The sequence below is a fragment of the Microcaecilia unicolor genome, chromosome 6, assembly GCF_901765095.1.
Source record: "Microcaecilia unicolor chromosome 6, aMicUni1.1, whole genome shotgun sequence".
Lineage (NCBI taxonomy): Eukaryota > Metazoa > Chordata > Amphibia > Gymnophiona > Siphonopidae > Microcaecilia > Microcaecilia unicolor.
In genome coordinates this window covers 239,094,213-239,112,323 of record NC_044036.1, presented here as the reverse complement: position 1 = coordinate 239,112,323, position 18,111 = coordinate 239,094,213, and the positions used below count along the sequence as shown (strand labels likewise).

General features: G+C 46.7%; 1 protein-coding gene across 1 annotated transcript in view; it reads left to right on the top strand.

Moving 5' to 3' along the window:
• AMBP (alpha-1-microglobulin/bikunin precursor) overlaps positions 1 to 18,111 on the top strand; it is a 161,564-nt gene that overhangs the window by 124,811 nt on the left and 18,642 nt on the right. Inside the window, exon 7 of the mRNA XM_030206909.1 lies at positions 13,578 to 13,659. Within this exon, the coding sequence (XP_030062769.1) occupies positions 13,578 to 13,659 (82 nt within the window). The remainder of the gene's footprint in view (positions 1 to 13,577; positions 13,660 to 18,111) is intronic.

Here is an 18,111-nt window from a genome sequence, read left to right as displayed (position 1 = left end):
CTTGTTGCCTTCACATCACTTCTCTCCTCTTCCCTGCCAAACTTCATCATAGCCAAGCTCCACCCAAGCCTCGGTCCTGCCAATCTCCAGGTCCTGCTGAACTCCAGACACTGTCAAGCTCCAGTTCCTGCCAAGCTCCAGCCACGCTTTGATCCTGTCGAGCTCCAGAACCTGTCAAGCTTCAGTTCCTGCCAACCTCCAGCCAAGCCTCGGTCCTGCCGAGCTCCAGTTCCTGGTGAGCTCCAGTTCCTGCCAAGCTCCATTCAAACCTGGGTCCTGCTGAGATTGAGGCACTGTCAAGTTCCAGGTCCTGCCCAGGTCCAGTCTGTCCCTTTCCAGCCCAGTCTTTTTGTGACTCGTCCACCATTGGCGAGAGATCCTGGTCTTCAGGTCGACCCCTCTCGACAGCCCAAGGGTTCACATCCAGGACTGTAACATCCCTCTGCCCTACTGATATTTCCAGCAACCAGCCACTCCAAAGTCCTCCTGTTCAGCTCCGAGACTCCCCCTTGGTACTACGGGTCTTGCTGGAGTAAGGCAACCTAAGGCCTGGATCCACTTTTCACAATCCCTTTTATCACTTCTCTACCCCATCTCTGGAGGCAGGGCTCCCTCCATATCAACCCACCAGGCCAAATTTACCAGCCCCCATTACCATAGTGACCCCCAGAAAATCATCCCATATTCTGCCTGGAACAGAGGTTATTTTTCAGGGGGGGTCACAATCTCCCCCAGTTAAGAAAACAATGATTTTTTTTCTTTTCTTTTTTTTCCAAAAGAAATAATATTTCTTCTGTCCTCAGACAAAGTTTGTCCCCATCCTCGCCCCATCCCCACAAGCACTGTCTTCATGCCTGCGAGCTCTGTCTGATACCATTTGCACAAGCCTTGAACAGTTATGATTTTATATTTAAATCATTTTATTGAAGTATAAAAAGAAACAATATTCTGTATAACTGTCATTTTATAAATCATAAACAGTACAGAACAAGAATCAACAAAACCCCTCTCTCTCCTCCCCCCTCACAAATTTCTCCTCCACTATCTGGAAAACTGAACAATTAGAATGCTACATAGAAAGTTCATGCTAACAGAATACCTTGGTCTCACACACACACACACACAAAGAACACACATGCCAAATACATAATAGCTGACCAAAAATGATAAACATATATTAAACCAAATCCCCAAGAAGCCACACCAAAGAAATAGAAAGAGATTCATTTCCTGTTATACAATGTAAAATATAATGATCAATATACACACAGAAGAAGCAAATTCTCGCAGTTCAAACAGCACACAGGAAAACAGCGAAGATGACTCAAAAATGGATAGATGATGCTTCCACAGATTCTGTAAGTTTATTATATAACAACCAAGACTCGACACAGATGTGTTTCGGCTGATGAGGCCTGCCTCAGGAGTCTCCTGGATTGTTGGCAGTAAAATTCTCACGGAGATTAAATCCAATTAAAGCAATGTCTGCCTCCAATAAAAAAAAAAAGGAAATGCGCTGTACGCAGAGGCAATTTCTTCCATATCTCACAGGGATGGTGTTAGGTGAGTGCAACCGGGACAACTGCCCCCAGCCAGAGAGAGCCCTAAGCCTGCTGGAAGCTGAAGAAAGCATGGCCTTGTAGTGAGCTTTAGGGTCTCCTCCCAAATTTCTGCCCTGGGCCCCAGCCATATCTAACACCAGCTCTGGCAGGATACACATTTCAAATCTGACAAATACTAATTACAAAATAGAAAATACATTTTTTTCTACCTTTTGTTGTCTGATCATTTTATTTTTCAAATCATGTTGATCCCAGGCTCTAATTTCTGTTTCCCTCTGTCTTCTCTTAACTCACTCGCCAGGGTCTCCTGCTCATTTGATATTTCTTATTTCTCCATGCTTACCATCCATCTTCCATCTCTGTGTACCTATTTTTCCCCATATTCAGCATCTCCTTTCTCTGTGTCCTCTCTATATTTCCCTTTCCAGCATCTACCCTGTGTCCATCTCCCAATATTCATCACCACTCTATATCTCTATCCTTGACCCCTGTGTCAAGTATCACTCCTCTGTGTCCCTATGCCCCCCAAGTCCAGCATCTCTCTTCTGTGTTCCTTTTCTCCTCCATGTCTAGCATCTTCCCTCTGTGTCCATATATACCCCCTCCCATGTCTGGCATTGCCCGTGTCCATTCCATATACCATCTGCAAGAACATCTCCCCATTGTGTTCCTGTCCCTATGTTCCCCTCCATGACCATCATCTCCTCTCTGTTTATGTATATCTCCCTGTGTCCAGCTTCTCCTCTTCCTTCCTCCCCAGAACGTGCCTCTCTCTCTCCCTCCCTCCCTCCCTCCCTCCCTCCCTCCACTGAATGTTCAGTATTTCACTCTCTCTTCCTTCATCCCCTTGATTTGGTATCTCACTTTCCCCTCTCTTCCCTGCCCTCCCCCCTGCAGTCCAGCACCTTCCTACCTTCCCTCCCTCCAGTCCCCCATGGGTCTCCAGCAGGTCTCTCCCTTCCCTTCCTCCATCATCCCCATGTTACTCCAGCATCTCTCTCCCTTGTCCCTCTACCCCCCCATGCAACTCCAGCCCCACCGTCCCTCCCATGAGTCCAGCATTTCTGTCTCCTTCAGCTCTAGCCTTCCCTCCTCCCTCTCCCCCCCCCCACCCCCCACGGCTCCAGCACCTCTGTTCCCTTCAGCTGCAGCCCTTCTCCCTCCCAGGCTCCAGAACCTTTGTTCCCATCAGCAGCCCTCTCCCTCCCATGGCTCCAGCATCTCTGTCCCCTTCAACTTCAGCCCCCTTCTACTACCCTCCCTCCCGTGGACCCAACACGTCTGTCCCCTTCAGCTCCAGCCCTCCTCCTTCCTTCCCATGGATCTAGTACCTCTGTCCCCTTCAGCCCCCCCCCCCCTCTCTTGTGGGTTCAGCAGAGCAGCCCCATGCAGGTCCAGCACATCAAAAAAAAAAAACCAACACCCCCCCCCCCCCCCCCCCCCCCAGTGGGTCCAGCACAGATTCCCCCACAGGTCTGGCATGTTGTGTTCCTCCCTTTACCTTATGTAGCAAAAGTGAGGAGGATCTCCACAGGCCAGCTCTGTGGCCTTTCCTCTGCTGGTTCCCACCGTATGATGTAACTTTGTGTTTCAAAACAGGAAGTTATATCATAAGGCAGAAGCCGGTAGAGGGAAGGCCAAAGTAGGCCTGTAGTGATCCTCCTTGCTTTTGCTGCATAAGGTACAGCGATGGGGTGGGGAGGGGTAGAGGAGAGAGAAAGAAAGACAGGTAGAAATGCGGGACCCATGGTAATCCTGTTTTGTTTTTTTTAAAACCATGGGAGCAAGTTTTGCTCCTGCACCCGCTGTAAATGGGGTAATTTTTTTTGTTATCACAAATTTACTACGGTTTACCATGGATTACCACAGTTTACCATGGACGACCGCGGGGCCCCATTCCCGTGTCATTTTCTTCTGCAATCATCGTATGCCACTCTTCTCCCCTTTCCAGAAATCTTTACCAGCGATTTCATGACATGTTCATGCTCCTCTCTGATGCAATGATCTTTGAGCACAAATCCCCTCCTCTTCCAGTGGTAATTCCTGCTGGCAGGAACAGCCACCATGAAACTCGTACCTCTTTCCCGCCCAACTGTGAACCAAGAGTTACTCACAGTTTCTTGAGGAATTTTCTGTGGTGATCTCCACAGCGGTCTTCCCATTCATCCCACGTTACGGGCACCATTTTTGTAACCCCAGTTTGCCCCTCAGTCAGGGTTGCCAGCTAAGCTGCTCAGGTCAGGGCTCACAAAAATATTTTTTAGTTCAGATCAGCTGAATCCCAGTAGGCTGAAGGGTATTCCCGCCCTGGGGTATGCAAAAGTCCACTTTTCTCAAATAATGACCAGCAGTCTCAGTAACTTCAAACTTTCTTTTACTTGATCAAAATTAAGCAAAAGCCAACCTTCATTTCTTCAGTTTAAGTGCATAAGAGGCCAAAGTTACATTTGATCAATGTCCATGATAAGTCTGACCCATTCCGGATTAGGGATCCTCTGACTGCCAAATCCTAGTGGAAGTGGGGCTCCTCTGCACCCACATCTCTCCCACCTGGGGTGTCTTTTTCCACCAAGCACTCCTTCCTTCTCACAAATCCCCTGTATGGGGACACAACTCAGAACTCCCTCTGCCCTCCCAGCAAAGGTTTCCAGCAACCAGCCACTCCAAAGTCCTCCTGTTCAGCTCTGGGACTCCTCCTTGGTACTGTGGGTCTCAGCGGGGGTAAGGCAACTGAAGACCTGGATCCACTTTTCACAATACCTTTTATCACTTCGCCACTCCACCTCTGGAGGTGGGGCTCCCTCCATATCCACCCACCAAGCCAGATTTACCAGCCCCCCATTACCATACTGGCCCCCAGAAAATCCTCTCACCTTCTACCTGGAGCAGAGGCATTTTTCAGGGGGGGGGGGGGGATCACAGCGGTATGGTCACATGAAGGTTGATTTTTAAGGGCATTTACCCAGGTTAAAAAAAAATCCTGCTGTCCAGGCTGGGTTCCCTGTGGGCACTTTAGCCATATTGAAAAGAAGTGTTCTTGTGGGCATGTTTCAGTCAAGGAAGTAAATGTGTACATATTGCATTTATTTATTTATTTATACAAGTGATTTTTGACCATACGTCTGCTATCGTTCCCTCTCCCCTCCCCCCCCCAGCACAATTAACAGTTGCAAAGTATGCAGATGCTTTTAGCTTTTGCACTTTGTAGCTGCTAAGTTTCAAAGGAAATCGGGGTTGCTTCCTGTTGAATATTTTCTGGAAGTTTGTCAGTGCATTAAAACTATCTGCAAAGTTTATAATCTGGTCTATTTGGAAATTGCTCCCTTGATGAAGGGTTTGATTTTTCTCAAACATTTTATAAATGCATTTGCTGAGAGACAGCACAGTGTTCATTCCCAATTCAGATTCAACTTCTTCCTGTTCTGGTAACCTCAGCATATGACTGTGAAGGCTTTACATGCACACTGCCTGTTTGAGGCAAAAACACATAGTAAAAACTTTTTTATTTTTATTTATTTATTTAACACATTTATACCCCACATTTTCCCACTTAGTTGCAGGCTCAATGTGGCTTACATAATACCGTAGAGGCAGGCTCCGGTTCGGTAAAATACAAATACACAAAATAGTAATAAATCTATAAATAACATGAGTATAAGGCAACAAAGATATGATAAAAAGTCCAATATGGTCCATAGTTTTTAGGTATATTAGAAGCAAGAAGCTGGTAAAAGAATCAGTTGGACTGCTAGATGACTGAGGGGTAAAAGGGGCACACATGGAAGACAAGGCCATAGTGATTAAATTAATTCTTTGCTGCAGTCTTCACCAAGGAAGATGTGGGGGAGATACCAGTGCCAATAATGGTATTCAATGCTGATGAGTCAGAAACTGAAATAAATCTCTGTAAACCTAAAAGATGTAATGGGGCCACAAACCTTTATGTAAGGAAAGTAAATAAAAGCAAGCGAAATCCTTGGGAGACATATGTGTTAGGTGGGGAGAATCTGAAAGGTACGGACGGGGAGAGGGATCTTGGGGTGATAGTATCTGAGGATCTGAAGGCGACGAAACAGTGTGACAAGGCGGTGGCCGTAGCTAGAAGGTTGTTAGGCTGTATAGAGAGAGGTGTGACCAGCAGAAGAAAGGGGGTGTTGATGCCCCTGTATAAGTCATTGGTGAGGCCCCACCTAGAGTACTGTGTTCAGTTTTGGAGGCCGTACCTTGCGAAGGATGTAAAAAGAATTGAAGCGGTGCAAAGAAAAGCTACGAGAATGGTAAGGGATTTGCGTTACAAGACGTATGAGGAAAGACTTGATGACCTGAACATGTATACTCTGGAAGAAAGGAGAAACAGGGTTGATATGATACAGACGTTCAAATATTTGAAAAGTATTAATCTGCAAATGAACCTTTTCCGGAGGTGCGAAGGCGGTAGAACGAGAGGACATGAAATGAGATTCAAGGGGGGCAGACTCAAGAAAAATGTCAGGAAGTATTTTTTCACGGAGAGAGTAGTGGATGCTTGGAATGCCCTCCCGCGGGAGGTGGTGGAAATGAAAACGGTAACAGAATTCAAACACGCGTGGGATAAACATAAAGGAATCCTGTTCAGAAGGAATGGATCCTAAGGAGCTTAGCTGAGATTGGGTGGCAGAGCCGGTGGTGGGAGGCGGGGACAGTGCTGGGCAGACTTACATGGTCTGTGCCCTGAAAAGGACAGGTACAAATCAAGGTAAGGTATACACAAAAAGTAGCACATATGAGTTTATCTTGTTTGGCAGACTGGATGGACCGTGCAGGTCTTTTTCTGCCGTCATTTACTATGTTACTATGTATTTGACAAACAGTAGCAAATCACCTGGATGGGGTGGTATACATCCCAGAGTACTAACAAAACTGAAAAATGAACTTGCAGAGCTATTGTTAGTAATATGTAATTTATCTTTAATATGTAATTTATCTTTAAAATCTAGCATGATACTGGAAAATAGGAGGGTAGTCAATTTAACACCGATTTTTTAAAATAGTTCCAGAGGTGATCTGGGAAATTATAGATCGGTGACCCTGATGTCAGTGCTGGGCAAAATGGCAGAGACTATTATAAAGAATAAAATTATAGATCATGTAGATAAGCATGGATTAAAGAGACAAAGCCAATATGGATTTAATCAAGGGAAATCTTGTCTTACCAAGCTACTACATTTCTTTGAAGGGGTGAATAAAAATGTGGATAAAGGTGACCAGGTTGATATTGAGGGGCATAATTGAACGAAAACGTCTATCTCCATGGGCGTTTATCTCCGAGAACGGGTCCGTGAAGGGGCGGACCGAACCGTATTTTCGAAAAAAAAATAGACGTCCATGTTTTATTCGACAATTTATGAGCTGGGCGTTTTTGTTTTTCAGTGATAATGGAAAATGAAAGTGCCCAGCTCAAAAATCCAAGGCATTTGTTCATGGGAGGGGCCAGGAGTCGTAGTGCACTGGTCCCCCTCACATGCCAGGACACCAACCGGGCACCCTAGGGGGCACTTTTACAAAAACAAAAAAAAAGGTAAAAGAGCTCTCAGGTGCATAGGACCCTTCCCTTGTGTGTTGAGCCCCCCAAATCCCCCTCAAAACCCACTGCCCACAAGTCTACACCATTACTATAGCCCTAAGGGGTAAAGGGGGGCACCTACATGTGGGTACTGTGGGTTTGGAGGGGTTGGACGACTAAGCATTAAGCAGCACAATTGTAACAGGTAGGGGGGGGATGGGCCTGGGTCCACCTGCCTGAAGTCCACTGCACCCCCTAACAACTGCTCCAGGGACCTGCATACTGCTGCCAGGGAGGTGGGTATGACATTTGAGGGTGAAAATAAAAAGTTGTGAAACATCATTTTTTTTGTGGTGGGAGGGGGTTAGTGACCACTGGGGGAGTCAGGGGAGGTCATCCCCGATTCCCTCTGGGGGTAATCTGGTCATTTAGGGCACTTTTTGGGGCCTTATTCGTGAAAAAACAGGGTGCAGGAAAAGTGCCCTAAATTCTAGCTACAAACGCATACTTTTTTTCCATTATCGGCGAAAGGCGCCCATCTCTCCTCGGCCGATAACCTCACCCCAGTTCCACCTTCACCACGCCTACGACACGCCCCCATCAACTTTGTACGCTTCCGCGATGGAGTGCAGTTGAAAACGTCCAAAATCGGCTTTCCATTATAGCGATTTATTCGTTTTTGTGAGACAAACGTCTATCTCCCGATTTGGGTCGAACTCTAGGCGTTTTTCTCTTTCAATTATAAGGTGGACTGTGTGTCTGGATTTTCAAAAGGCATTTGACAAAGTACCTCATGAACGACTGCTGAGGAAATTACAGTCATTGGATAGGAAGTTGTGTCCCATTGTGGATTAAAAACTGATTAAAAGATAGAAAACAGACAGTAGGGTTACATGGTCAGTATTCTTAATAAAGAAGGGTAGATAGTGGGGCTCCTCAGGAGTTTGTGCTGGCACCACTGCTTTTTAACATATTTATAAATGATCTTGAGATGGAAATAACTAATGACACAAAGTTATTCAAACCTGCTAAATTGCAAGTGGATTGTGAAAAATTGCAAGAGGACCTTACGAGACTGGGAGACTGGGCATTCGAATGGAAGATGTCATTTAATATGAACAAATGCAAAGGAAAGAGGAACCCAAACTATAGCTACGTGATGCTAGGTTCAGCATTAGGAGTCACCGCCCAGGAAAAATATCTATGTGTCATCGTTGACGATACGTTGAAACCCTCTGTTCAGTGTGCAGCAGCGGCTAAGAAAGCAAATACAATATTACAAAAGGAATGGAAAACAAAAATTAGATTGTTATAATGCCTTTGTATTGCTCCATGTTGCGACTGTCCTCAAATACTATGTGCATTTCTGGTCACCGCATCTCAAAAAAGATATAGTGGAATTAGAAAAGGTACAGAGAAAGGTGACGAAAATGATAAAGGGGATGAAATGACTTCCCTATGAAGAAAGACTGAAGTAGCTAGGATTCTTCAGCTTGGAGAAGAGATGGCTGAGGGGAGATACAATAGAGATCTATAAAATACTGAGTGGAGTGGAACAGGTAGATGTGATACACTTTACTCTTTCCAAAAATACTAGGACTAAGGGGCATGCAATAAAGCTACTAAGTAGTAAAATTAAAACCAACTGGAGAAAATATTTCCTCACTCAGCATATTATTAAATTCTGGAATTCATTGCTAGGGAACATGGTAGAAGCAGTTAGCTTAGCAGGCTTTTTAAAAAGTTTGGATAATTTCCTAAAAGAAAAGTCCATACGCCATTATTAAGATGGACTTGTGAAAATCCACTACTTATTTCTATGCGGAAGAGTTTTACTCTTTTTGAATCTTGGCAGGTACTTGTGACCTGGACTGGCCACTGTTGGAAACAGGATACTGGGCTTGATGGACTTTTGGTCAGTCCCAATATGGCAACGCTTGCGTTCTTATGCAAAACTTTCATCTCAAACAAGACATGCTTGTTTTAATTCTGCTCCATGTTTGGACTTCAGTCTTTCTCTGTTGACATGGATCTGATCATGCTGTACCTCAGTATGTGCAGACTAACCATGGCTTTTAGAATCAATTAAAGAATAGCTGGGGGAGCCAACAGTCTTTTATAGCTGCATAAACTACTAATCACGATGAAATGGAAATGGACAGAGAAAATTTCCAGCTTCACAGGATTTGTCATTCTAATTTTGTTCAATTGTATTTATTTGTTGAAAGTTTTGTAATATTTTTTCATAGATGTTGTTATTTATGGAAACTGTCTTCAACCAAGGGTTTTTCTTGATTAAGTGGTAAAAAATGTCATGTTAAATTAAATTAAATCTTGTTTCTTCTGCACATTCTAATACAGTCCTGGTTTTCTAACTCCCAGGGCCGTGCCAACACGGTAAGCGAGGTAAGCATGGCAGGGGGGCGCCGCCGCACCATGCTCACCTCTCTCGCCCTCCCCCCAACATCCCTTTTCTTTTTTTTTTCCTTTTTAAATGTACCTCTGTAGCGGTTCCGGCAGAGCAGCGTCAGTGAAGGAGGTGGCGCTCCCGATGTCGCTAGCCTTCCCTTCGCTGTGTTCCGCCTTCTTCTGACATCAAGGAAATGACATCAGAAGAAGGCGGAACACAGCGAAGGGAAGGCTAGCGACATCGGGAGCGCCGCCTCCTTCACTGATGCTGCGCTGCCGGAACCGCTACGGAGGTAAATTTAAAAAGAAAAAAAAAGAAAAGGGATGTTGGGGGAGAGAAGAGGGCGGACAGTTGAACAATGGGAGCGGGAGGGCAGGGGAGAGACGAGAGCATGGATGCGAGGGGGTGGTCATGGAAGGGAGAGAGGGGAATTGCTGGAAAAGGATGAATGGAGGGGGCAGGGGGCAGAGGAGCATGGATGGGCATGGATTGGGAGGGCAGGGCTCAGGGAGAGAGGGGAATTGCTGGAAAAGGATGAATGGAGGGGCAGGGGACAGAGGAGCATGGATGGGCATGGATTGGGAGGGCAGGGCTCAGGGAGAGAGAGGAATTGCTGGAAAAGGATGAATGGAGGGGGCAGGGGACAGAGGAGCATGGATGGGCATGGATTGGGAGGGCAGGGCTCAGGGAGAGAGAGGAATTGCTGGAAAAGGATGAATGGAGGGGGCAGGGGACAGAGGAGCATGGATGGGAGGGCAGGGCTCAGGGAGAGAGGAGAAATTGCTGGACATAGAGGGGAGGGAAGAAAGATGAAGGAGATGAAATGAGGGAAAAGGAAGAGAGGAGAAAAACTGCACATGGATGAAGAAAATAGGCAGAAGCTGAGGACCAGAAATGAAGAAGAAAGGAGGAAAGGAAAGAAATAAATGGAAAGGAAGCCCTGGAAACGGAGTTAAGAGGACAGATAGCAGCAGAATCAGATACTGGGCCAGCATGATCAGAAAAAGAAAGTCACCAGACAACAAAGGTAGAAAAAAATCAGTTTATTTTCATTTTAGTGTTTGGAATGTGTCCACTTTGAGAATTTACATCTGCTATCTTATTTTGCAATGTATAGCAATTTGTTTCTAAGAATATTGCTGACAATTCCTGTCAGTGTGGCAAGTGGTGAGCGATCATTTTCACGGGGGGGGGGGGGGGGGGGGCGCCGCCGCTGCCAACTGATAGTCTGCAGGGGGGGGCGCCAACTGATAGTCTGCAGGGGGGCGCCAGAGACCCTAGGCACGGCCCTGCTAACTCCCATGCCATTATCAAGGCTCCAACTTTTCTATGATTGGGTGAATGCCGGAAGAGCCACAAAAAGTTGCTTTTTCTGGCTAACTGCCCAGAGAACCACCACGGGACCATGGGGCCTGACATGAATTTATGAGATGGCAGATGGCCAGCAAAGCATTTGTAACTTGCTCTCCATTCCTGCATTGATAGGGCCAGCAGGAGACACTAGTGAGTGTCAGTATTATGTACTGTGTCCTGTTCTGCTAACTGGGTCTTGAATGTTGCTTGTCTCATACAGTTCAAAACAAGACAGGCCACAGTCATCCCAATGTGCTGCTGCTCACCCCTTCCTTCTGCTTGCCCTTTCAGTATATTGGGGAAGATCAGGGTGTGTGTGCAGGTGTATGTGTGCATAGATGTGTGAATGAGTATACACATTGTGTGTGTGTGTGTGTGAGTATATACATTGTGTGCAAGTGGTTGTGTATACTTGCATGGCTGGGATGATTTTATGTGCTTGTGCGTGTTGCTGGGATGACTGGGTTAGTATGTGTATCCATTTCTGTATGTGTAAGCATGTGTGTATGTGTGCCCGGGATGATTGGGTGTGTGTGTATAGGAGTGTATGTGTGTGTATACATGGCTGGGATGACTGTATGTGTGGCTGGGATGATTGCATGACTGCGTGTATTGGTGGGGCTGGAATGATTGGGAGTCTGTGTACTGGCAGAGGAGACTAAAGAAAGGTAGAGGAGAGGATTAGGGATGAGGATGGCATGGGGGGGGGGGGGGACTGTGAGTGGGCACAGAGCTAGTAAAGGGGTACAACCCTTTTTTCCCCCTCTGAAGCTTCCTCTCCAAGAACCCATAGCTTTCTTCTTCACCATTTGGTGGCTTCCCCAAGGCTCCAGAACCTTTCTTCTCTCTCCCTCCATCCCATACACTCAATTCTCCATTCCACATTTCTTATCTTTTCTCCTTCTGCTCCCTCCATTCCTAGTCCTCCATTCTTCTCTTCTACTTCCCTATCCCTGGCTGTCCTTTTCTTTGTCTCTCATCCTCTCTCTTTTTCTGATCCACATCCTTTATCCTCCCTCCTCCTCTTTCTACATCAACTTCTGGAAATAAGATTTTGAGCTCAAATGCCTTAGTGTGACCCAGCATGACACTTCCTATGATCCTATGTTCTCCAACCTTCTCTTACCCCACCCCACCCCCATTCCTCCTTTCCTGTCTTCTCCCCATCCTTGGGTTTACCTCTTAATCTCCTCCCATCCATCGATATCTAAGATCAGTCGTCTCTAAAACTCCCCCCAAAATAAAAGTGTACGTGGAGGGGCATAATCGAACGCGAACGCCCATCTCCATGGGCGTCTATCTCCGAGAATGGGTATGTGAAGGGGTGGGACAAACCGTATTTTCGAAAAAAAAAATGGTCGTCCATCTTTTTTCCGATAATACGGTTTGTGCCAGCCAAATGCATCGGATTTGTGCGGATTTCAGCTGGGCGGTTTCGTTTTTCAGTGATAATGGAAAACGAAGGCACCCAGCTCAAAAATGAACAACTCCAAGGCATTGGGTCGTAGGAGGGGCCAGGATTCGTAGTGCACTGGTCCCCCTCACATGCCAGGACACCAACCAGGCACCCTAGGGGGCACTTTTACAAATGAACAAAAAACAGTAAAAGAGCTCCCAGGTGCATAGCAACCTTCCCTTGCGTGCTGAGCCCTCCCAAATCCCCCCCAAAACTCTCTGCCCACAAGTCTACACCATTACCATAGCCCTAAGGGGTGAAGGGGGCACCTACATGTGGGTACAGTGGGTTTTGGGGTGTTTGGGAGGGCTCAGCATTAACCAGCACAAGTGTAACAGGTAGGGGGGAATGGGCCTGGGTCCGCCTGCCTGAAGTCCACTGCACCCACTAACAACTGCTCCAGGGACCTGCATACTGCTGTGATGGAGCTGGGTATGACATTTGAGGCTGGCATACAGGCTGGGAAAAAAGTTTTTAAAGTTGTTTTTTTTTTTTGTGGGAGGGGGTTAGTGACCACTGGGGGAGTCAGGGGAGGTCATCCCCGATTCCCTCCGGTGGTCATCTGGTCATTTAGGGCACTTTTTTGGGACTTGTTCGTGAAAAAAAAGGGTAAAAAAAAGTGACCTAAATTCTCGCTAAAAACGGCTATTTTTTTTCCATTATCGGCGAAAGCAGCCCATTTCTGTTCGGCCAATAACCACGCCCCAGTCCCACCTTCACCACGCCTCCGACACGCCCCCATCAACTTTGGCTGTTTCCGCGACGGAGTGCAGTTGAAGATGCCCAAAATCGGCTTTCGATTATACCGATTTGGGCGTCCACGGGAGAAAGACGCCCATCTCCCAATTTGGGTCGAAATATGGGCGTCTTTCTCTTTCGAAAATAAGCTGGATAGACTCCAAGCAAGGTTAGTAAACTTTTTTTTTCATTAAAGAAAACATATTTATGTTATTGAATATGCACAATTATTCTAATTAGTTTAAATGTCCCATAGAACTGCCACTCAGCTCCTTTACTTTTGCCAGAGAAACTGTCCCTAGTCTGCTGCAGGCATCCAGGGAGTATGGCTGCCATCCTCCTTTCTGTGGAAAAATAAAGACCAAGCCCAAACGCGCTGGGAAGAGAGTTGTAAAACCAGGACTGAATGTAAATAACCAGAATGAACAGAGTGGTGATTTATGATTAGCAGACAGGCACCTTGCCCCTCCACAGTACAGGTTTTCAAAGCATGTTTCTTCTTCTTTGTCTCTGCAGAGGATTGCAAGATCAGTGTTAACCAAGGAGGAGGGCTCGGGGATGGAAGAAAGCAGCTCTCCACAAGATATTAATAAAGAAGGTACGGAGCAAAGGCTTTGCTAGAGCCTATGACCCTCACCACACTTTGGAGAATAAGGAGCACTAAAGAGTGAGATCTTCCATGAATGTGGTTCTCTACCAGTGGTGACATGCTGTGATGTTCTTAATATCTTTTCAAGAGACAGACTAAGGGGCTAGCATGTTTTGGGACCTTATATTTTGCAGCACCTTTCCACATTTTTGATTTAAATTGTCTTCCCCATTTCTATTTTGCATTTTAAAGGGTAGGGGACATTTTTAAAGAGATATCTGCAGAAAGAAACTCTTTTAAAACTGTCCCCTACCTCTATGGGAAAAGGGGATGCAGCAGAGTCGGGGGGGGGGGGGGGGGATTAAAACAGGCCCCTGAAAGAACAGTGCAGAGATTATGTTTTGAATTATTTGCACATTCTTTTGCACTTTAAAAGTACCTGAGATAAGTAAGCCATTACAGCAAATGTAAGCCACATTGAGCCTGCAAATAGGTGGGAAAATGTGGGATACAAATGCTACAAATAAATAAATAAATAATCCTATTCCCTGCTGGACTGGCTGCAAGCAGGATTTTCAAAGGAAAACTCCATTGGGGGGGCTTCCCTTTGAAAATCAGCTACCTACTGGCCTACAAGCACCGGAGACTGCGTAAAAACTGGTTCCACCATTGTCCTCTCATTCTTCTGATCCTTCTCTATCATCTGATCTTGTCTCTCTCTCATTTAACCAGTTTCAGTGCCCTCTCACTCCATTCCTCTCATTGATTCTAGTAACCGTACTGGTCCTGGCAAAAACTGGAATCTATGCAGGTTGAGAATTTTTATGCTGTCCCAATAAAAAGCATCCAAAAGATTCTGTATAAACGTGAACGTGAGACCACAGCAATTGAAAGTGCATGTGCTACAACATATTGTGAGTGTTAATAAAAGTTATACAAAAGAAATTAAAAAGATGGAACAAATTCACAGTCCCAAAGTCATAAAAAGAGAGCAGAGTCAGGTTAAACCATATAGAGTACAACGCCAATTATCCAAATACTGATTACCCAAATGTCCACTTATCTGGACCAGCATCACCCCCCCCCCCCCCCCCACAGTCTCCATTTCCCACAGATAGTTGAAAAATTAAAATCTCTCACCAGAAGGATGCGGAACCACCTGGAGGTGGACAGCAAGAAGCCCCTGCAAAGCTCTTCTGTTGTGTAAGTGCCTGCGTGCCATGCGTGGGTCACATTTATGTGCATGTGCAACAATATGAGGCACATGCTATTCAGTGGATCTTTGTGAGGGCCTTCTTTCTATTCAACGCCAGATGGTGCTCTATCCGTCTGGTGAGCAATTTTAATATTTCACAGGTTTGTCCAATCATCCAGATTTATGATTATCCGGACCACCCCCTGCCGAGGATAGTCTGGATAATCAGCGTCATACTGTATTACACCAAGAATGCAATGATTTGTATGCCTAGTACCTTAATCTTTCATTAGGGTTGGCATGAGAACTTGGACCATTGGACATTTAAATATCCATGTGGCATAAATGCACAGGAAGTGAGTCTCTTTCAATTGAAAGGAAGCTCTGGAATGAGGGAGCATAGGATCAAGGTGAAAGGAGATAGATTCAGAAGTACCCTGAGGAAATACTTCTTTATGGAAAGAGTGGTGAATTTATGGAATGGCCTCCCAATGGAGGTGGTGAGTAGTTTAAATTACATGTCATTTGTCAAACTAATTGATCTTGACAGGTACCATGCCCACTTCTGGGTTCTCAGCCAATCAGAATTGAGGACCTGCCCAAGCCACACCCACTCTCTACCCAAGCCATCTTGACCTTTTGTGTAGTCTGCTCCAAACCCTGCCCCTTTCAGTGATGACACTGGAAGTGACATCATAACTCTGCACAAGCCACACCCCCTTTTCAAAATGGTGGAGCATAGTGGATGCCCCTTCCGGCATTTCCTGTTTCACACTACTCATTGTCATCTTGAATGAGTCATGTGACAGGAAGTGACATCAAACATTACATCAATTATCCGACACCGCCCCCTGCAGTATCAGAGGAGCATGCACAGTTTGTTTTTTCCATTGTCCTTAAACCATTTTTTTAAATTGTTCACCCCTCCGCTTATTGTTTCAGGCCTCTACAATACGTGTTGGCAGGCAGAAGTCCGTTACACTAAAATGTTCAGTCAGCCATCACATCTGCCTCTTAAGAACACACTTGTGCAGGCAAAAAGTCTGTGTGACCGTCTTAAAAGGCTTTATGTTTAACAATACGCTGCAAAGTCCTCAGGGACATCACCTTCATTCTGAAAGCCCCTCATTCACAAGCAGATGATCAAACGCGCTCTAAAATAGCGCTGGAACAGCGCGCACCGATGATCAGAAATAATTGCATGCAAATTTAAGCACGCAATTATCTCTGATCATGGGGTAGAAGTGCGGGAGAATTGTGCCTGAGCATGCGCTCAGCACAATCCTCCCGCACTTGTTTGACAGGTCTGGGCTGTCAAAAGCCCAATCCTGTCAAACACAGGGGCTGGAGGTCCATGGGACAGGTCCCAACTACCCCTGCCCAGAGCAACGGGGGCTGGAGGTCCTGTGGACCTCCAGTCCCCCCGATGATCCCCCCCAGGTGGGCGACCAACCAACCCCCCCCTCCCAGTGACAGAGGGGCTGTAGGTCCACTGGACCTCCGGTCCCCCCGATGATCCAGCCCCCCAGGTTCAGAGAGGGCTGGCGATCTGGTGGGTCTGCAGCTCCCCCTAGTACCCCAGCAACGGGTCCACCAGTACCCCCTACCTTGTGTGTTAGAAGAGGGAGGGTAGCCTGCCTCCCTCCTCTTCCTGCGATGCTGCAAAATGGCGGTGCCCAGCCCTGCCCAGAGTATCCTGGGATGTGCTGGGCGGGGCTATACACCATATAAGGGAGTCACAGGAAGAGGAGGGAGGCAGGCTACCCTCCCTCCTCCAACACACAAGGTAGGGGGGTAGGAGGGACTGGTGGACCCCTTGCTGGGGGACTAGGGGGCTGGAGACCCACCGGATCTCCAGCCCTCCCTGGGGGGGTGATCGTCTGGCGGGACCAGAGGTCCAGCGAACCTCCAGCTCCCCTGTCGCTGGCGGGGGGGGGGGGGGGGTTGGTTGGTCGCCACTAGGCCATCAGGGACCTTTTGCTGGGGGAGTTAGGGGGGCTGGAGACCCACCGGATCTCCAGCCCTCCCTGAACCTGGGGGGGGGGGGGATCGTCGTGGGGGACCGGAGGTCCGCCGGACCTCCAGCCCCCTGTCACTGGCAGTTTTGCTGTTGGGGGGAATGGGGGCCTGCTAGCATGCAAATGCATGCTGGACAGGGCTCACCATTCCTCCCCAATGATCTGCAAACCCTAACGCCAGCTCGGAGCTGGCGTAGGGTTTGCCACAGCCAGCAACCCAATCTTTGGCATGCTGGCCACTGATCATTGGGGATGAATATGTTTAGCCCTGTTTAGCATGCATTTGCATGCTAGTTGCATTCAGAGCCCTCGAGCACGTTGTTTCATGCGCTCAAGGGCTCTAATCATAGGGCATTAGCAAACGCCGGCGCTAGTATGCCGCTAACAGCCTCTAGCACTGGCATTTGCTTCTGATCATCCCCCTGTCGGTGATTACAGCACAGACAAATTTCATAATACTTTCACTTTCTTTCTATGTCTGCTTTCTCTCAGGAACAAAAGGACATTTCAGGCTTCACACGGAGAGAAAAATAAAATTTTGGGGCACAGCCCTCTCTCCAGTTTGTTTTTCGTTGTCCTTAAACCGTTTTTTTTTTTTTTAAAGTAATGATTCCAGCCCCCCCCCCCCCCCAACCATTTGAGAACTTCACAGCTCATTATCTCTCAGAAGCGAAAAGACATGCCTGGCTTAAAAAGCTTTTGCTTAATCAAACACTCATCTGACTGTTTCTCAGCGATTGACTCCCCATCAAAAGAAACATAGCCTATGCTCCCTCCCTCTACGCTCATCCCAGCACCCTTCCCCGTGTGTGTATAGTCTGTAAAGTGCAGCTGGTTTGAGGACTACTGCCAGTATGCAGACTGCTAAGCAAAAAAGATGTAAAAAGCAGACTTTTGCCTATTCCCCCCCACCTTTTTCCTGAAACAAAAAATTACATTTTGCACTTTAAGTCTGAAAGCCCTTCATTCATTCATTAGAGTACAGACTGTTTTTTCTTTTTGGATTTTTAAAAGGGTTTAAAAGAATACAAGAAGCACTAGCTTTTTATCTTTTGCATAATAACATAGTAACATAGTAGATGACGGCAGAAAAAGACCTGCACGGTCCATCCAGTCTGCCCAACAAGATAAACTCATATGTGCTACTTTTTGTGTATACCCTACTTTGATTTGTACCTGTCCTCTTCAGGGCACAGACCGTATAAGTCTGCCCAGCACTATCCCCGCCTCCCAACCACCAGTCCCGCC